The 19682-nt window shown below is 43.8% G+C and overlaps 1 protein-coding gene across 4 annotated transcripts in view; it reads right to left on the bottom strand.

Moving 5' to 3' along the window:
• LOC141273535 (lysosomal acid lipase/cholesteryl ester hydrolase-like) overlaps positions 1 to 19682 on the bottom strand; it is a 160590-nt gene that overhangs the window by 70233 nt on the left and 70675 nt on the right. For all 4 annotated transcript variants that reach the window (XM_073685520.1, XM_073685518.1, XM_073685517.1 and 1 more), the window contains 2 exons: positions 16151 to 16277; positions 14669 to 14783 (listed from right to left, as the gene is read on the bottom strand). In XM_073685520.1, coding sequence (XP_073541621.1) covers positions 14669 to 14783; positions 16151 to 16270 — 235 coding nt within the window. In that variant the 5' untranslated portion in view covers positions 16271 to 16277. The remainder of the gene's footprint in view (positions 1 to 14668; positions 14784 to 16150; positions 16278 to 19682) is intronic.

Genomic DNA, 19682 nt, shown 5'->3' with positions numbered 1-19682 from the left:
CCTCGATGTCTCCCTCCCCAAATCCATACAGGATTCCATCCAGTCCAACTTTCCCTTTGCCTGGCCCTCACAGGGTATCAAATACTTATGAATTCGTATTCATAGAGACCTCTCCCATCTATTTTATCTTAATTTTGGGCCCTTTATTGAACAACTCCATAGAGATCTTACTTCTTGGCCGGTGAAGGATTTTTCCTGGTTCGGCAGAATAAGTATACTAAAAATGAACGTCCTACCTAAACTCTTATACCTCTTCCAAACCATTCCCGTGGTAATTCCCTCAAATTTTTGGAAAAGACTACGCAGTAGCTTTTGCAGATTTATCTGGGCAAGTGGGCGTCCACGCATTCGGGGGGACGTTCTGATCAGACACAAACAAAAGGGGGGCCTTAGCCTTCCAGATTGTAGAAGGTATTACATGGCAGCAGTACACGCTAGAATCCTGGACTTCTTCCATCATTCGGAGGGGAAATTGTGGGTCAAAATAGCTCAATCCATTTGTCCTAAAGCTCTTACCACTCTCCCATGGTGCGCCCATTTAATTGTCCCCTCTCTTGGACTCATGTCATATAGTACTTATGCCACTGCTTTGGCTTTGAGATCCCAAAAAAAAAAACCTAACCTCAATCGACCCCCAGGGCCCCTTGCTCCCGATTTCAGATAATCCAGATTTCCCACCAGGACTATCTACAAATAGATTTCTCAGTTCAAATAAATCCCATCCGATATTATTTTCTCATGTCATCTCCAATACTTCGCTGCTCCCCCTCAATGACTTGTTACAGGGAAGAGCCACTTCCCCGAAGGCTAATTTTGAATATAGCCAGTTACAACACTTCTATTCAACTGTGAAGAAGCGCACACATCTTCATAGAGATCTCACAAACTTTGAAAAATTGAGCCTATCATTGTCACCCCCTACACACTCCATCTCCCTACTGTATAATCTCATCATTGCCCAGGTAACTGACAATAGGCCAGGATTCTGCGGTGCATGGGAAAGGGAACTGGGGAAGTCCTTCTCTGACTCACAATGGGATAAATGTTTCTTCCTAACACATAAAACCTCAATAGGGTCCAAAGCTCAGGAAACCTCCTTCAAAATTATCTCTAGATGGTACAGGGTACCAGCAGTCCTTCATAGATGGTATCCAGTGGTCTCAGATAGATGTTGGAGATGTGGGGAGGGGGAAGGGACAATGTCACACATATGGTGGGCATGCCCTATAATAAATGCATTTTGGGCAAAGGTGGTTCCCATGATTGAGAAAATAACTGGTTTGACTATCCCTAATATGCCAGAAGCCCTCCTTTTATCAATGTTACCAATAAGTAAACGTAGCTATAAAAGGTCATCAATAGGCTACCTAATACATGCGGCTAAGAATGTCATTCCACGACACTGGAAAAGCAGAGACCCACCCACTGTGGAGGAATGGTTTGCGGAGATCTCCCTCCTTAATAGGATGGAGCATCTGATTGCCATCTCACCGGCTGATGTTAATAGATACTGTGTGATTTGGAGGGATTGGATTGATTTGCAAAACTCTGACACCTACCATCTAGCCACCAACTAAAGTTATCCGTGATGTCGGCACAACAATGATCATAATCGCACTCTATTGATTGGAGGTCTGCCGTGGTCCACTCCTACTCTCTCTATCTTTCATATGGAAAAATACATGCTTGATCTGGATATTGATGGAAAACCCTCCCTGTACCCCCCAATGTACTGTCGTTATGCATAGATTTATAGTTATACTACCCCTTTTACTATGTATATTGTATTTTCTTGTACTTTTTCCAACACAAAAATAAAAAAAAATTAATTAGATCTACAGGCGGTGGCTACTCCGCTGACTAGCAGACACTGAAGCTTTGGAGTAGACTTCTGATTCCCAGGCTATAGTATGAGTAAACAGCTCTTCAGACTCAACCATCTGTGTTACCCCAAGCCATAGTGTATGTAGTTTCTTACAGTTAAAAGGGGGGGGGGGAGAGACCCGACCCACCTGGAATTGACGATGGCAACGTCATGTAAAACACAGCAAGGGGACTCCAAAAAGAGTCTCCATTTTTTCCCAAAATTGTGGCACAGACACCACTTAAATGGCATCAATTGTCCCAGAGTTGCTTAAAATGGTTGATGAGGTCATTTTCCAAAATCCTCAAGCTTTTAGTCTCCCCAGAATGACACAGGTGGGGCATATGGTGGTTGTCCACTAGGCCGCATTGTAGCACAGTGAGCTTCGCACTGCAACTTATGCTTTATATCCATGTGACGGTTCATGCATGAAGTACTCAAACTATGGATTTTTTGGCCTCTACTTAGCTTTTGGTGACAAATGTTACAGATAACACGAGTTGGGTCATCCTTATCAATCTGAAAAAATGCACAGGCTATGCAAGGTTTAGAGCCCATGCGACTCTGCTACTAGCAATACTATCAAATGATTGGCTGGGTTAGATGCAGAGCGTCTGGGTTTGGTTGTGGGTCCCCACTGTCTGCCTAGGCTAGATGCAGTTAAAAATTATTATTGGATACACTGGCGGTGCAGCTTGCTTCGCAGCTGGGCTAATACATCCAAAGTATTGGTAGACTCTATACTAAAAAAGGAAGGATTCACTGACTGTGGTGGCCCCTCCGTGGGCCGTGGCGATTGGTGGAGATTTGGTGGATGATTATAGGAGAAAACGCCTTAATAGAGAAAGTTGGTGGATTTATACTTTAAATACACGTGTACCAGCGGGTTTAAACATCAGACATGATTTGATGTATCATTATGAATGATCATTTATAGATTATTATTATATATATGTTCCTTTTTTCTTCTTTTCTTTTGGATTATTTACATTTATATGCATTGTTTCTATGCTATACGATTTTAACATGGTATGTGTGTTTAAATTTCTGATTAACTTAGCCTTGAACAGGTGCATAGCAGGACATGACATACAGTATAAATACCACTTCCTTGCTGTTTTTTTGCTATGCAATGATTAAGAACCTTTAGTTCGAAACGCGTTTGGTGTTTTTCTCCAAGGTGGACTTTTAAAATATTTTTTGTATGACCCAATAAAAAGTGGATTTTAGAAGATTTGTTCAGCTGGATCTTCCTGGTTCCTCATGTTCGTCTGGTAGCACTCCTGGCTCCGTGCTGTTGATCTTCTAGGTGGGTGAGCTGATTTTTTCCTTTCTTTTTCTGCCATGTGGCGATTGGTCATCCACTTTCGCTGCCCCTTACTCAACGAATTCACAAACATCTCTCGTCGGTTTGGAGTCCCATTATGCCCAACCAAAAACATAGGCCCCACAACTAAAAAAAATCGTTCTTAGGCATCGAAATCGACACCACAGCAAGGTTGTTCCGCCTCCCATGGGAAAAAATACCAAAACATTACACCTGATCTAGGTTTTTTGCGCAGTATGGAAAGTAACACTTCAGTAGATGCAATTATTACTAGGTCTCCTCGTGTTTGCGAGCCGGGTGATGCCAGTCGGAAGGGTTTTTTCTCTTCATTTATCGCCCGCAACAAAAGGGGCATCTAAATCGAGTCATACAATCAGAATCAGCAGGCAGCTACGGGCGGACTTAGAGGTGTGGAAAACCTTCTTATAATCATTCAACGGTCACACGTTATTTATGTCAGTAGAACAGTCCAACATTCAACTAAGATTATTCACCGGGGCGGCAGAATCAGGCGGATATGCAGCGATACTAAATAACCAATGGTGCACAAGCTTATGGCCTCCGTATTGGGCAGAACAAGTGCTGACAAAAAAAACAGACAGTCCTGGAATTGTTTCCAATAGTGGTAGCAATAGAAATATGGGGGGCGCGCTCGGCTAGCAAAAATATACGCTTCAAAACAAAAAACACCAGCCTAGCGCACTTCATTAATAATATGGCATCATCGTCTCTCCCAGTGCTAGGCCTACTACGCCGGATAGCATTCCTGTGCCTAAAACTCAATGTATGGGTCCGCGCTAGCCACGATGCTGAGGGGTCTAACGCTGCTGCTAACGCTTTATCACAATTCAATTGGCAGATTTTCACAGAGCTCCTCCCCAACGCCCACCCATCAGGCAACAGTTGCCCAGCCTCCCTATGGGATCTTGTGGAGAATAGTTGATGCCATTAATCAAAACGTCAGTTGCCCCGTCGATGTGGCAAGCATACGGTAAGGCATGGGAACAGTGGACACAACTAGTAGCAGGCAGACGGGTTGACGAATGTGAACAAGCCAGATTACAAGTCACCATAGAATTTCTCCATCAGCTAATGATGAGGGGCATATCAGGGGCGTCAGCGCAGCAGTGGCTGACCGGAGTAGCATTTCACTTCCAACTACTGAATTGGGGACATGTGACAAAGAGATTCATCATCAGACAATCCATAAAAGGGTGGAAAAGGGGTCAGCCAAGTCAGGAGTGTAGACGTCCCGTCCCGTGTCACTAAAACTGATTTCTCACATCATATCCCTAACACCATTAACATGATACTCACAATTCGAAGCAACACTACTGTCTACTGTATTTGTGATCGCCTTCTTCGGGGCGCTATGCATAAGCGAATTAGTCCCTCAATCCAAAATTAACACCAGTGGAGGCTTATTACACCAGGACGTAGTCATAGCCAATAATGCAATACGTCTACGCATGGGCAAATCGAAAACGGTTCCAGCGGGCAGGGGCACTTGGGTACTTCTACAACCCACAAATGGTACGCTGAGTCGGGTAACAATAGTAAAAACATATATAACCATCAGATCACAAAGTAATTTCTTCCTATCACACATTGATGGAACGCCATTATCAAGATACCAGTTCCAAGCTATATTTAATAAATGCATAACATCGGCAGGGAACCACCCCAAAGATTATGGGACACACTCATTCCGCATAGGCGCGGCCACGGAAACAGCAAGAGCAGGACTGTCACAAACAGAAGTTCAGAGGATAGGGAGATGGCGATCCACGTGTTTGGCGAGATACATAAGACCGGACTTGTTATCCTAACGTGGTTTGTTTCTTTTACAGGTGACGCTAAGCCAACAGTGTGGGTGATAGGCCACTCGTATATATATTGGGCAGAAAAAAGGGCGAAAGTCCGCCCAGGCGGGAGGAAATTAGAGTTTTATAACACATATTTGAACTGGAGAGGTATTAGAGGCCTGCAATGGCCACAGGTACTAATGGAGGTAATCAAGGTAGGGAAAGAGGCAAGAGGTCCAGTCATCTTAGTTATACAGGCCGGGGGAAACAACCTAGGTCATCACAAGAGCGCATAACTAATGGCAATAATGAAACTAGACACTGAGCGCTTCAGAGAATTTTTCACAAAAATAGTCAGAGATTGTGCCGAGCGCGGTATGGCAAGGTGCCCGAGACATCACGGCCATCGAACGGACAAGGCGGCTAATAAATATTTGGATGCCAAAATTTATAAGAGACAGAGGCGGACTACTGGAAGGAGATAAAGCAGGCCTCATACGGCCCGACTGTGTTCACTTAATGGATATTGGACTGGACATATTCCTGTCAGAACTCCAGGACGGAGTGAAACAAGCGTTAAGAGTGATGGATGGGGGTCAGAGTACTGCATACGAGTACGCAGGATCCTCCGTGGCCTGGAAATAGAAAGGACATGTTGGAGAGTTACACTTGTTGGCCAACTGGAGACACAGGGCATGCTGCAACAAGCTGAATTATTTTAGAAATAAAATGCCTTTCTAATGTATTGAGTATAAACAGTTAATAAAGCTGTGACCGATCCTCACCCATCCAGTTGTAAGAGTTACATGATTGTATTGTCAATGAAAGGGGGGCGGTAGGGGGCTAAGCGTCTGGGCTTGGTTGGGGGTCACCACAGTCTGCCTAGGCTAGATGCAGTTAAAAATCATTATTAGATACACAGGCGGTGCAGCTTGCTTCGCAGCTGGGTTACTACGCTGACTAGCAGACATTGAAGCTTTGGAGCAGACCTCTGAGTAAACAGCTCTTCAGACTCAACCATCTGTGTTACCCCAAGCCATAGTGTATGTAGCTTCTTATGGTTAAATGGGGGGGGAGACCCAACCCACCTGTAATTGACGATGCCAACGTCACGTAAAACACAGCAAGGGGACTCCAAAAAGAGTCTCCATTTTTTCCAAAAATTTGGGGCACACACACCACTTAAGTGGTATCAATTGCCCCAGAGTTGCTTAAAACGGTTGGTGAGGTGATTTTAACAAATCCTCAAGCTTTTACTCTCCCCAGGATGACACAGGGGTAGAAAAGTCCTTGCGGATCCATGATTTGTTCATCTTTATGAACGTGAGTCTGTCTACATTGTCAGTGGACAGCCGAGTGCGCTTATCTGTCAGCACACCACCAGCAGTGCTGAACACACGTTCAGAGAGAACAAAAATTATTATTAATTTGAAAGCTGGTGGAGCTTAGTATAGATGGCCTAATAGAATGAGTACCACACACTGCTACTATGCCCAAAATTATTTTCCAGACAAGATGCAGCTAAAAATTATTATTAATTTGAAAGCTGGTGGAGCTCAGTATAGATGGCCTAATAGAATGAGTACCACACACTGCTACAGGCCCAAAATTATTTTCCAGGCCAGATGCAGTTAAAAATTATTAGTAATTTGAAAGCTGGTGGAGCTTAGTATAGATGGCCTAATAGAATGAGTACCACACACTGCTACAGGCCCAAAATTATTTTCCAGGCCAGATGCAGTTAAAAATTATTAGTAATTTGAAAGCTGGTGGAGCTTAGTATAGATGGCCTAATAGAATGAGTACCACACACTGCTACAGGCCCAAAATTATTTTCCAGGCCAGATGCAGTTAAAAATTATTAGTAATTTGAAAGCTGGTGGAGCTTAGTATAGATGGCCTAATAGAATGAGTACCACACACTGCTACAGGCCCAAAATTATTTTCTGGGCTAGATGCAGCTAAAAATTATTAATAATTTGAAAGCTTAAATCGGTTGGTGAGGTGATTTTAACAAATCCTCAAGCTTTTACTCTCCCCAAAATGACACAGGGGTAGAAAAGTCCTTGCGGATCCATGATTTGTTCATCTTTATGAACGTGAGTCTGATAAGATTGCGCTTATCTGTCAGCACACCACCAGCAGCGCTGAACATACGTTCAGAGAGAACGCTGGCTGAGGGGCATGACAAGATATCCAAGGCGTGAGTGGCGAGCTCCGGCCATTTATCCAGATTGGAAGTCCAAAAAGAGCAAGGGTCCAGTGACACAGTCATGGCTTCGATGTTCACTTGGAGATACTCCTGTACCATCGTCTCTAGGCGTTGACTATGTGTCTGACTTCTTGTCGCCTGTGGCCTTGCAAAGGATGGGCTAAAAAAGTGGTGAAAGGATTCCGCAAAATTGCTGTTACCAGCAGATACTGTGTTTCTGTTATGGTTTGAGTGCTGAAGACTCGACAGTCCCATGGTTGGCAAGTTAGAACTGTGAGATTCACTACGTGCACCACTGGTGTTTTGTGGCATAGCACATGTAAGATTCTGCAACAGTCTCTGCTGATACTCCTGCATGCATGAATCCCTTTCTATGGCAGGAATTATTTCGGCAAATTTACTTTTGTACCGGGGATCTAAGAGTGTGGCAACCCAGTAGTCAGGATTATTTCGAATTCTGACAATTCAAGGGTCATGTTGCAGGTAGTGCAGCAAGAAGGCACTCATGCGTCTTGCGCATCCAGGAGCACCAAGTCCCTGTTGTGTTGGTGGCGAGGTAAGAATCATGCTTCCTTCCTCTGCCCTCTCCCCCCAACCTCGCACAACAGAAATGTGATCAAGGTCTCCCTCATCTGATGAGTCATCCATGCCCATCGCCAGTTCGTCCTCCACTTCTTCCTGGGCTCCTGCACCTTCCTCACTAGTTTGGCTGCTACCATGCGCCCTGGTTAATCCCTCTCCCCCACCCTCCCATGCCTGCCGCCTTGGTGCTGCTGACCGTCTGGACCTTGCAGATGTTAGCCCTTCCGCATACAACTCCTCCTCCTCTACTTCCTCCACCTCCTCTTGTCCCACCACCTGACTCCAAATTCTGTCTAACATGTGCTCCAGCATGTAAATCACCGGAATAGTCATGCTGATAATGGCATCGTCAGCACTAAACATCTTTGTCGCCATTTCAAAACTGTGCAGAAGGGTGCATAGGTCCCTGATCTGAGACCACTCCTCCAGCGTGATTTGCCCCACCTCTGGATCTCGTTGGCCCAGGCTATAAGTCAGAACGTATTGCACCAGGGCTTGTCGGTGCTGCCACAGTCGCTGCAACATGTGCAGAGTTGAATTCCACTGTGTTGGCACATCGCATTTTAGCCGGTGAAGTGGCAGGCCCAACGACTTCTGTAGAGATGTATGTCGCTGAGCTGCGGGATGCGAACGGCGGAAGTGAGCACCCAGCAACCGTGCCCTCTGCAGAAGGACATCTAGTCCGGGATAGTGGGCTAAAAATTTCTGGACAACCAGGTTCAACACGTGAGCCATACAAGGCACGTGTGTGACATTGCCCCGGCGAAGGGCCGCACCCAGGTTTGCAGCATTGTCGCACACGGCCTTCCCTGGTTGCAGGTCCAGTGGAGACAACTATTCATGAAACTGGTTCTGCAGAGCTGACCACAACTCCTCAGCTGTGTGACTCACATTTCCCAGACATTTCAAAGTAAAAACCGCCTGATTATGTTGAGCCCTGCTGCCATCATAGTAAGGAGGTGTACAGGATCCCTTCTGCGCAGTTAGAAAGTGGGTGGCATGACCAGACAGGCTTTGGGTGCAGGAGGAGGACTGAGAGGAAGTTGAGGAGGCAGAAGCAGTGGAGGAACTTCGAGATAAAGAGGATTGATGCACAACTCGTGGGGACGGCAAGACTTGGACAGCAGCACCTTGTCCTGCTGTCACCATAGTTACCCAGTGCCCAGTCAGCGACATGTAACGCCCCTGTCCATGCCTACTCATCCAAGTGTCTGTGGTGAAATGCACCCTGTCACACACAGAGTTTCTCAAAGAAGCGGTGATGTTGTGTGCGACATGCTGGTGGAGCGCAGGCACACCTTTCTTTGAGAAGTAGTGCCGACTGGGCATCTGGTACTGGGGCACTGTGACGGACATAAGGTCTGGAAAATCCTCTGTGTCCACCAGGCGGAAAGGCAGCATTTCTGTAGCCAAGAGCTTGCAGATGGTGAAATTCAACCTCTTAGCTTTCTCATGGCTAGGAGGAAATGGTCTTTTACTTGTCCATATCTGAGGGACCGAGGGCTGGCTGTTGTGCTTAGACGGGGTTGAGTAGGGTGTCCCCGGAAAACTGACCGTCTGTGAGGAAGATGCAGGCGGAAAAGTTAAGTTGCCTTGATCCAAATGTGGTGCTCTCGATGTCGGAGAGCGCTCAACACCAGCTGGTGTTTCCACTTCCAAATGAAATGATGACCTGCCAATCACACTGGCTGTTGCGGGTAAAGAGGTGGCAGGTCCGCGTCCCAAAACAGGTGTGACTGCTGTCCCCCCAGTCACAGAGGATGAAGAGGCCACGGATGCACAAGATGGGGCAGACGGTGGTTGGCCCGGCCCGCTAGGCCGCATTGTAGCACAGTGAGCTTCCCACTGCAACTTATGCTTCATGTCCATGTGACGATTCATGCATGAAGTACTCAAACTATGGATTTTTTGGCCTCTACTTAGCTTTTGGTGACAAATGTTACAGATAACACGAGTTGGGTCATCCTTATCGATCTGAAAAATTGCCCAGGCTATGCAAGGCTTAGAACCCATGTGACCTGAAGAGCCACCACAACTTGTGGTCAGAGACAGAGTTGTGTTTGAGGACGTAGTTGTTGACGAGCTTCCAGTACTACGTCTCTGTCCAGGAAGGCGCAACCTGACCTCGTCGTCACTAGCATCCTCCTCCACCTCCTCTGCTGACCTCATCGACTGGCTGACTGTAGGTTGACAGTAAGTGCGATCTGCAACCTCATCATCATCACCCTGTTTGTTCTCACACCCGTCGTCCTCAGAGCCAACCTCTTCCTGCCCGGACAAAAAACTAAAGTTGTCGCTCCAATCAGGTATTTGAGTCTCATCATCGTCTTCCTCATTGTCTCCACCAACAGGAGATACAGTTTGGGAACGAGGGTCTACATTATGCTCAGAACCTTCTTCATCTGGTCCTGGATCCGACTCATAAAGATTCTGGGCATCAGTGCAGATCATTTCCTCGTCTGGATTCACAGAAGCTCTGGAGCCGACCTCTGATTCCCAAGCTATAGTATGAGTAAACAGCTCTGCAGACTCAACCATCTGTTCTACCCCATACTCAGACGGGCCGCTGGAGACTTGGGAGCTGTGAGGAAGCAAGTGCGATTGGGGTGACACCTCTGAGGACTGGAGTATTTGTGATGTTGAAGTTGAGGTGGAGGAGAGCCCACTTAAAGGAGCACTTGATATCCGTTGAAGCACCTGCTGTTTTTGTGCCTCATCTGGAATTTGTAGCGATGGGCGTGGCTGTATGAAAGGGATCGTATCACATTGTCCACTAAAAGAAGTAGACATCTTAGTTTGGCTGGAAGATGGTCTTTCTTCTACAGATGTTACTGTTGCTTTAACACCTACCCCACGGACACAACCTTTTTTTCCCTTCCCAATACGACTATTCCCCTTTCCACCAGCAGCAGGCCTTTTGCCACTCATTTTGGTGGTTAACTAATTGACAACTCTGGAGTTGTTTGCACAAAAAACGATGGATGGAAACCGAGCAGAGCTGAGTGGCCAAATTGTAGTAGTAGCCCAAAAGGATTGGCTGGGATAGAAACAGTAAAACAATTTTATTAGATACACAGGTGGTGGAGCTTAGTATAGATGGCCTAATAGAATGAGTACCACACACTGCTACAGGCCCAAAATATTTTCCAGGCAAGATGCAGCTAAAAATTATTAGTAATTTGAAAGCTGGTGGAGCTTAGTATAGATGGCCTAATAGAATGAGTACCACACACTGCTACTATGCCCAAAATTATTTTCCAGGCAAGATGCAGCTAAAAATTATTAGTAATTTGAAAGCTGGTGGAGCTTAGTATAGATGGCCTAATAGAATGAGTACCACACACTGCTAGTATGCCCAAAATTATTTTCCAGGCAAGATGCAGCTAAAAATTATTAGTAATTTGAAAGCTGGTGGAGCTTAGTATAGATGGCCTAATATAATGAGTACCACACACTGCTACTATGCCCAAAATTATTTTCCAGGCAAGATGCAGCTAAAAATTATTAGTAATTTGAAAGCTGGTGGAGCTTAGTATAGATGGCTTAATAGAATGAGTACCACACACTACTACTATGCCCAAAATTATTTTCCAGGCAAGATGCAGCTAAAAATTATTAGTAATTTGAAAGCTGGTGGAGCTTAGTATAGATGGCCTAATAGAATGAGTACCACACACTGCTACAGGTCCAAAATTATTTTCCAGGCAAGATGCAGCTAAAAATTATTAGTAATTTGAAAGCTGGTGGAGCTTAGTATAGATGGCCTAATAGAATGAGTACCACACACTGCTACTATGCCCAAAATTATTTTCCAGGCAAGATGCAGCTAAAAATTATTAGTAATTTGAAAGCTGGTGGAGCTTAGTATAGATGGCCTAATAGAATGAATACCACACACTGCTACAGGTCCAAAATTATTTTCCAGGCAAGATGCAGCTAAAAATTATTAGTAATTTGAAAGCTGGTGGAGCTTAGTATAGATGGCCTAATAGAATGAGTACCACACACTGCTACTATGCCCAAAATTATTTTCCAGGCAAGATGCAGCTAAAAATTATTAGTAATTTGAAAGCTGGTGGCGCTTAGTATAGATGGCCTAATAGAATGAGTATCACACACTGCTACAGGTCCAAAATTATTTTCCAGGCAAGATGCAGCTAAAAATTATTAGTAATTTGAAAGCTGGTGGAGCTTAGTATAGATGGCCTAATAGAATGAGTACCACACACTGCTGCTATGCCCAAAATTATTTTCCAGGCAAGATGCAGCTAAAAATTATTAGTAATTTGAAAGCTGGTGGAGCTTAGTATAGATGGCCTAATAGAATGAGTACCACACACTGCTACTATGCCCAAAATTATTTTCCAGGCAAGATGCAGCTAAAAATTATTAGTAATTTGAAAGCTGGTGGAGCTTAGTATAGATGGCCTAATAGAATGAGTACCACACACTGCTACAGGTCCAAAATTATTTTCCAGGCAAGATGCAGCTAAAAATTATTAGTAATTTGAAAGCTGGTGAAGCTTAGTATAAATGGCCTAATAGAATGAGTACCACACACTGCTACTATGCCCAAAATTATTTTCAAGGCAAGATGCAGCTAAAAATTATTAGTAATTTGAAAGCTGGTGGAGCTTAGTATAGATGGCCTATTAGAATGAGTACCACACACTGCTACTATGCCCAAAATTATTTTCCAGGCAAGATGCAGCTAAAAATTATTAGTAATTTGAAAGCTGGTGGAGCTTAGTATAGATGGCCTAATAGAATGAGTACCACACACTGCTACTATGCCCAAAATTATTTTCCAGGCAAGATGCAGCTAAAAATTATTAGTAATTTGAAAGCTGGTGGAGCTTAGTATAGATGGCCTAATAGAATGAGTACCACACACTGCTACAGGTCCAAAATTATTTTCCAGGCAAGATGCAGCTAAAAATTATTAGTAATTTGAAAGCTGGTGGAGCTTAGTATAGATGGCCAAATAGAATGAGTACCACACACTGCTACTATGCCCAAAATTATTTTCCAGGCAAGATGCAGCTAAAAATTATTAGTAATTTGAAAGCTGGTGGAGCTTAGCATAAATGGCCTAATAGAATGAGTACCACACACTGCTAATATGCCCAAAAGGTTTTACTTGGCTAGGTGCAGTAAAAAATTTGTATTACATACACAGGTGGTGTAGCTTGCAACACAGATAGGCTACTCCACTGACTAACACACACTGCAAGAGGCCCAAAAGGATTTGCTGAGCTAGATGTAGCCAAATGCTGTGAAAAACACTTGCACAGCACTAAAACAGACCTGCCTGGCAAAAAGTGATAGGAACTGATGTAACCTAGCCCTCAAAAGGGCTGCAATTACAACTAGTCACTACTCCCAACCTATCTGTCTATTTAAGAGCACAGACCTGCCTGCTAAAAGTCGTAGGAAATGCTGTAACCTAGCCCTCAAAAGGGCTGCAATTACAACTAGTCACTACTCCCAACCTATCTGTCTATTTAAGAGCACAGACCTGCCTGCTAAAAGTCGTAGGAAATGCTGTAACCTAGCCCTCAAAAGGGCTGCAATTACAACTAGTCACTACTCCCAACCTATCTGTCTATTTAAGAGCACAGACCTGCCTGCTAAAAGTCGTAGGAAATGCTGTAACCTAGCCCTCAAAAGGGCTGCAATTACAACTAGTCACTACTCCCAACCTATCTGTCTATTTAAGAGCACAGACCTGCCTGCTAAAAGTCGTAGGAAATGCTGTAACCTAGCCCTCAAAAGGGCTGCAATTAGAACTAGTCCCTACTCCCAAGCTATCTGTCTATTTCAGATACAATTCGCTTGCAATTCACACAGTTACACTGTATAGCGCGCACACAGCAGCAGCGGTTCCGTCTAACACTCAGCTGCAGCAGTGAGAAAATGGTGGCGACGGGGAAAATGGCTGGGTCTTATAGGGCAAGGACATGTGACATACACAGCCAATGACACATGCCCTGCTAGTGTGAAAAAAAGCACTTCGCTCCGTGTATGCGCTGCTGATAGGCTGACAGATTGCACCTCCCCACTGTAAATGCGGGAAAGAGAAAAAAAAATGGAGATCTTCATTATTTATGCAGAGATCCATCCCCTGCCCCTCCCCCCGCCCCGCTGTACACTCAAACTGTGTATTAACATTGATTATCAGCATTACTGTGAAAAAATCCAGTTACGATTTTGGTGCACGAACAGTTATCGAACATAACCTCGAACAGCCGGATTTTTTTCAAATCGTTCGGGTTCGTCGGACGGCTCGAACACCGCCCAAAACAGCTCGAATTTGAGATTGGTGAACAGTTCGATTCGAACACCGCTCATCTCTATTTAAGACATATTTCATGAATAAACAATATAAAAACGTGTAATCCACAACTTTGGGGCATTATACATGCACACTGACCCCCCACAAAATACCAATGGGACTAACAGACAGCAAAGCAATGTACTCACTTAGGTCTGTCATTCACATAGACACCAAACAGAGCAGCAGGGCATCTGGGCCCATCTCCACTCCTTGATACAATATTGTTCTAAAAGGAGCTTTAAAATACACTGAAAAGACCGGTGTCCCCAATTTTCTCCAGCCTCTCTTTCACCCTACATTTTTAAATAAAATTAAAATATTTTACAACAAAAATTATACTTATTAAAAAAAAGAGAATATTGGTGGAACTTTTTGGTCATCAACAGGTGGGTTACAAAGTCCAAACTATAGTAGGAACTTAGTCCACGTTACATTCTATTATGTTGATGTATTACAGATCATTAATATAGTAATTAATGTAAAAAAAATAAAGTAAAAGTAATACTGAATAATATAATGAAAGTGACCAAGCATGACCTACCACCAAAATGATGCCTTGTTCCATGTGGGATTCGGTGGACACCTAGGATGTATCCATCATCAGTGACCACCTCATATTCCTCACTGGGATATCCTCGGTAGCTGATTACTTCAGTCTGTAACATGTAATGTAATATTAGAAAATGCAACATTTTATTAGCATTATTTTGTGGTTTTCTCGTTACAAAGAAGTAAACATTAAATTTTTAGAATATGGGAGAGAAGATTGAGGAGGCTAAAGAAGATGCGGAGAAATGTTACTGAATCCCTCAAAGTGGCTCAGATGAGCCATTAAAGCTACTGGCGAGACAACATTGATCAATGTCAAGCACGTAGGTGGCGCACGTGGTTTGTGGACCCACTGTGTCACGGGGCGGGGTTTGCCTAGGAAAGGCATAACTAAGCGGCTACCTGGTTTTCACTGGAGCTCTTGATGGTGGAGTCAGGTATGAGCTGCAGGTAGCCCCAAAGTACCACTCTTAGGCAGTCCCCGGTACTGCAGCTGGTGACCCCAGGGGTCAGGTATGCAGACACGCACTCGGTTCAAGCTACACCAGTACTGGATCCTTGGGCAGAACGGACATTGACACGGAGTCACACACAGGACTGGATTCGGAGACTGGTATAACAGTCTGGACAACACGGAGTACTGGGATAGGTTCATGCACTTGGGTCTCTGGAACTGGTTCAGGGAACCGTCAGATGTGGTGTCAGAGTTCAGGGCCTGGCTGCACAATGACTAGCGGTTCGGGTTCCGGACCTGCCAGACTAGTGGAGGCAACAATAAAGGAGGCAGTAGACGGGCTATAATAAGAAGTGGAGAGCTTGCCTAGATTTCGACAGCCCTCGGAGAAACTGTTGCATCATTTGCAAAATTAAACACTGTTGATTTTTTTTTCCTTCAATGCTTAAACTAAAAGTCTCCTTCCCAGCCCCATAAGGCCATGTTCACAAACATTTTTTTTTGTTGTTAAGTATTCAAAATCAGCGAGTTTTTCAAGCGGAAAAAAAACACTTCAAACATTACTTTTCAAGTTTATGTACACACGGCGTCTTTTTTCAGATGAACAAAATGAAAAAAAAAAATGCACAGCAATGTCAAAATTACATTGCTGTGCATGTGTTCTGTCTTCTTTTAAACCGGTCCAGGATTCAGGAACCCTGAAGCAGTTAAAAGAAGTGACATGTTCATTCTTCCGGCGGCTTCCATTGGGAAGTCGTCTGCTCTATATCATTTACCATATAGAGTAAAAGATGGCAAAAACGCCAGCTTCAGGCGCGATTTTGGACAGATGTACTATCTACTCTAGCTGCTTTTGCATTGTTTTGCATTTGATAACTACAAATGAAACTATGATGTATGATGTCACTTACACACAGTGAATTTTCAGAGAAAATGGAGCAAATGTCCAGTGAAAGTAACAATCTTGGTGGGAAAAAAAGCTTCAGATTTTTTTTTTTTTTTTTACAAAAAGTAACTTACCACAGTCATATATGCTTCAGGGTCAGGAGCATAAGTAACACATTGATCTTCATTATGGTGGATCAGCATATGGCTGGAACATCGAGATATCAAAATGGTCACTGCAAACCAAAGCCACATTCTTGGACTTTTAGGGGAAAAAAAATTACACTTAAGTGTACCATATAAATTCTTACATGACCACATCTTGAAAGAAATATGCAAATTTCAGTTATTTTGAATACCCTTTAATAACTTTAGTAAAAAATACTTTATACTGAATCTTTCCTCACAAAACTATATAATAATCTGCTCAGAAACTCCAGCCAAATTTATCACTGTTAAAAAAAACAAAAACAAACTTACTCATAAATTAAAGCAAAGATTTTAGGCAACACATGAGTGAATAGTAGACTGGGAAATAGTCCACATTAAATGGAGAAAAATGGAGCTAAGTACATTAGAAGTGAGAAAACTGTACACAGTAGAGTATAAGCTAGAGATCTAGAAATAGCAAAACATAGAACACAAAATATAATAAATAAAACAAGATTGGATGGAAAATTCGATTATGATGATAAGTTAACATACCGGCGTTCGGGGATCTTCCACACACCCAGGCGAGCAGTACAGTGCTACCAGGAACTATACATGGTATCAGCAAACACAAGATGTCACAATCTATTCTGCAAGGTATGCAGTCGTATGCAGTAACTGGAGCAGAGGCGTGCCAGGAGAGCATGGAGGATAATGTAGCCAATGCCCACTAGTTGTAATATGCTGCATGGGTGTACAATCTGATTTATCTTTGAATAACCGTCATCAATTACCTTTGAAATATTGAGCTCAACTCATAGGTGTTTTTTTCAACCCATTCAATTCCATTCCATAAACTCACTCCTGATGGAAAGTAGTAGTCCCTTGCACACTGTATTTTCTGTGCACACGCTGTAGGGGTTCACTATCTCAAGTAGACGCTTGGAACACAAAGTGTTCACAGTGTTTTTTTTTTTTATCTCAGACAAGGAATAATGTTTACTTACGTAGGTTGCACAGTACAGAATACAAAACAATAAACAAAATCCCTAGCCTTGTACAGGCACTAACTAAACAATATTAGGCAGTGGCTATTAAAGTCACGTGTGAGCTAACCCCAGTTTGGTCACAAAAAAACAGCTATCATCCATAGCAATCAGTCATACTTGCAGTTTGGTGCACACGGCTTGTGCAGTCTCTCTCCAGCTCCAAAAGCTTACCCCAGATGACTGACAACAGTGAACACATGGTCTGTTTCTAGTCATAGCTATCCAGGTAAAACTATTCAGGACTTGTAGCGCTAGGATTCAACCCCTATCCTAACTGGCTTTCCTATATACTCCCCTCCCCCTCTGCCCAAAGCCACGGGCTGGGCACCATCTACCCACCCAGAGTGTCTACAGTAGGCCAGTTTAGGCTCCTGAAATAGCCTACCATTCTCAGGAATCTTACAGGGCTTTAAACTGACCTGAGCGTGAGGCTCATGCTTGATGACACAAGGGTAATCAAGAAATTAAGAGAACCTGCCCTTGGTTTTGAGTACCATTTTCCGGCCATGCCGTTTTTGTAAAGACGACAAAGTTTGTGCTACTTTGACACCCCCAATGTTGGCTTTTTACTAGGCCAACAAGCATGGGGCTTAGAGTGGGTCCCTATCCTTCCAGGGTTTTAGCAGGTTGCCATAATACAGTGGGGAAAATAAGTATTCGATACACTGTCGATTTCACAAGTTTTCCCACCTACAAAGAATGGAGAGGTCTGTAATTTTTATCGTAGGTACACTTCAACTGTGAGAGACAGAATCTAAAACAAAAATCCAGAAAATCACATTGTATGATTTTTAAATAATTAAATTGCATTTTATTGCATGAAATATTTGGTCACCTACCAACCATACAACCTAAACTTGGAATAAATCCAAATACCACTTGCAATTATATATAACATCATTCTTTATTGAAAAATATTTAAAAATTCATTTTACAAAACCACAAATGAATAACAATCCAAGAGGAAAAGATGAATCAAGAAAATGTGAGCACACATGGACCAGGATACACCCCCAATGCTAAAATCTCATGAATATAGGTTAACGACTAAAAAGGGGGGGTCAAATGAGCCCCACCTCTCCACCCATTAAGGGACTAAGGGTGTAAGCAAACAGAAAAGGTCCTTGATAGGAGGCAGCTCAATGTAAAGTTTGGACATATCAATGTAACTCCTATGATGATGAGTATATACAGAATAGTTATGAGCTAATGCCCTACCCAGTAAGAGCACCAGCTTGAGCTATCAGACTTACCCAACAGGAAGGTAATTGTGCCTGGTCCAGCACCACAAGTAACGCCCCGACGCACGTTTCGCACACTCTATGCTTTCTCAAGGGGAGTGTCAAAGAATTCTGGCTCTCACAGACCTGTTAGTTTTTCTTTAAGAAGCCCTCCTACTCTGCGCTCATTACCTGTATTAATTGTACCTGTTTGAACTGATTACCTGTATAAAAGACTCCCGTCCATACACTCAATCACACTCTCCACCTTGGCCAAGACTAAAGAGCTGTCTAACGACACCAGGGACAAAATTGTAGACCTGCACAAGGCTGGGATGGCTTGTGCAAGCAGCTTGTTGAGAAGGCCCAATTAGAAAATGGAAGAAACACAAGATGACTGTCAATCTTCCTCGGTCTGGGTCTCCATGCATGATTTCGCCTCACTGAGTAAGGATGATTCTGAGAAAGGTCAGGAATCAGTCCAGGACTACATGGCAGGACCTGGACAATGACCTGAAGAGAGCTGGGACCAAAGTCTCAAACATTACCATTAGAAACACACTACGTCGTCATGGATTAAAATCCTACAGGGGACGCAAGGTCTCCCTGCTCATGCCAGCACATGTCTAGGCCCTTTTGAAGCTTGCCAATGACCATCTGTATGATCCAGAGGAGGCATGGGAGAAGGTCATGTGGTCCGATGAAACCAAAATAGAACTTTTTGGTATCAACTCCACTCGCTGTGCTTGGAGGAAGAAGGAGGAGTACAACCACATGAACACTGTCCCAACAGTGAAGCATGGTGGGGGGAACATCACATTTTTGGGGTGCTTTTCTGCGAAGGGGACAGGAGGACTCCACCGTATTGAAGGGAGGATGGATGGGGTCATGTATTACGAGATTTTGGCCAACAACCTCGTTTCCTCAGTAAGAGCATTGAAGATGGTTCGTGGCTGGGTCTTCCAGCATGATAATTATCAGAAACACACAGCCAGGGCAACTAAGGAGTAGCTCCATATGAAGTCTTTCAAGGTCCTGGAGTGGCCTAGCCAGTCTCCAGACCTGAACCCAATAGAAAATCTTTGCTGGGAGCTGAAATTCAATGCTTCCCAGCAACAGCCCCAAAACCTGAATGATCTGGAGAAGATCTGTATTGAGGAGTGGGCCAAAACCCCTGCTGCAGTGTGTGCAAACTTGGTCAAGAACTACAGGAAACGTCTGAACTGTGTAATTGCAAACAAAGGTTTC

This window comes from Phyllobates terribilis, unplaced genomic scaffold (assembly GCF_046119375.1).
Source record: "Phyllobates terribilis strain yellow unplaced genomic scaffold, ASM4611937v1 Scaffold_5__5_contigs__length_657084704, whole genome shotgun sequence".
Classification (NCBI taxonomy): Eukaryota; Metazoa; Chordata; class Amphibia; order Anura; family Dendrobatidae; genus Phyllobates; species Phyllobates terribilis.
The sequence above is the reverse complement of the archived record's forward strand: the minus strand, read 5'-3'. Positions and strand labels throughout refer to the sequence as shown.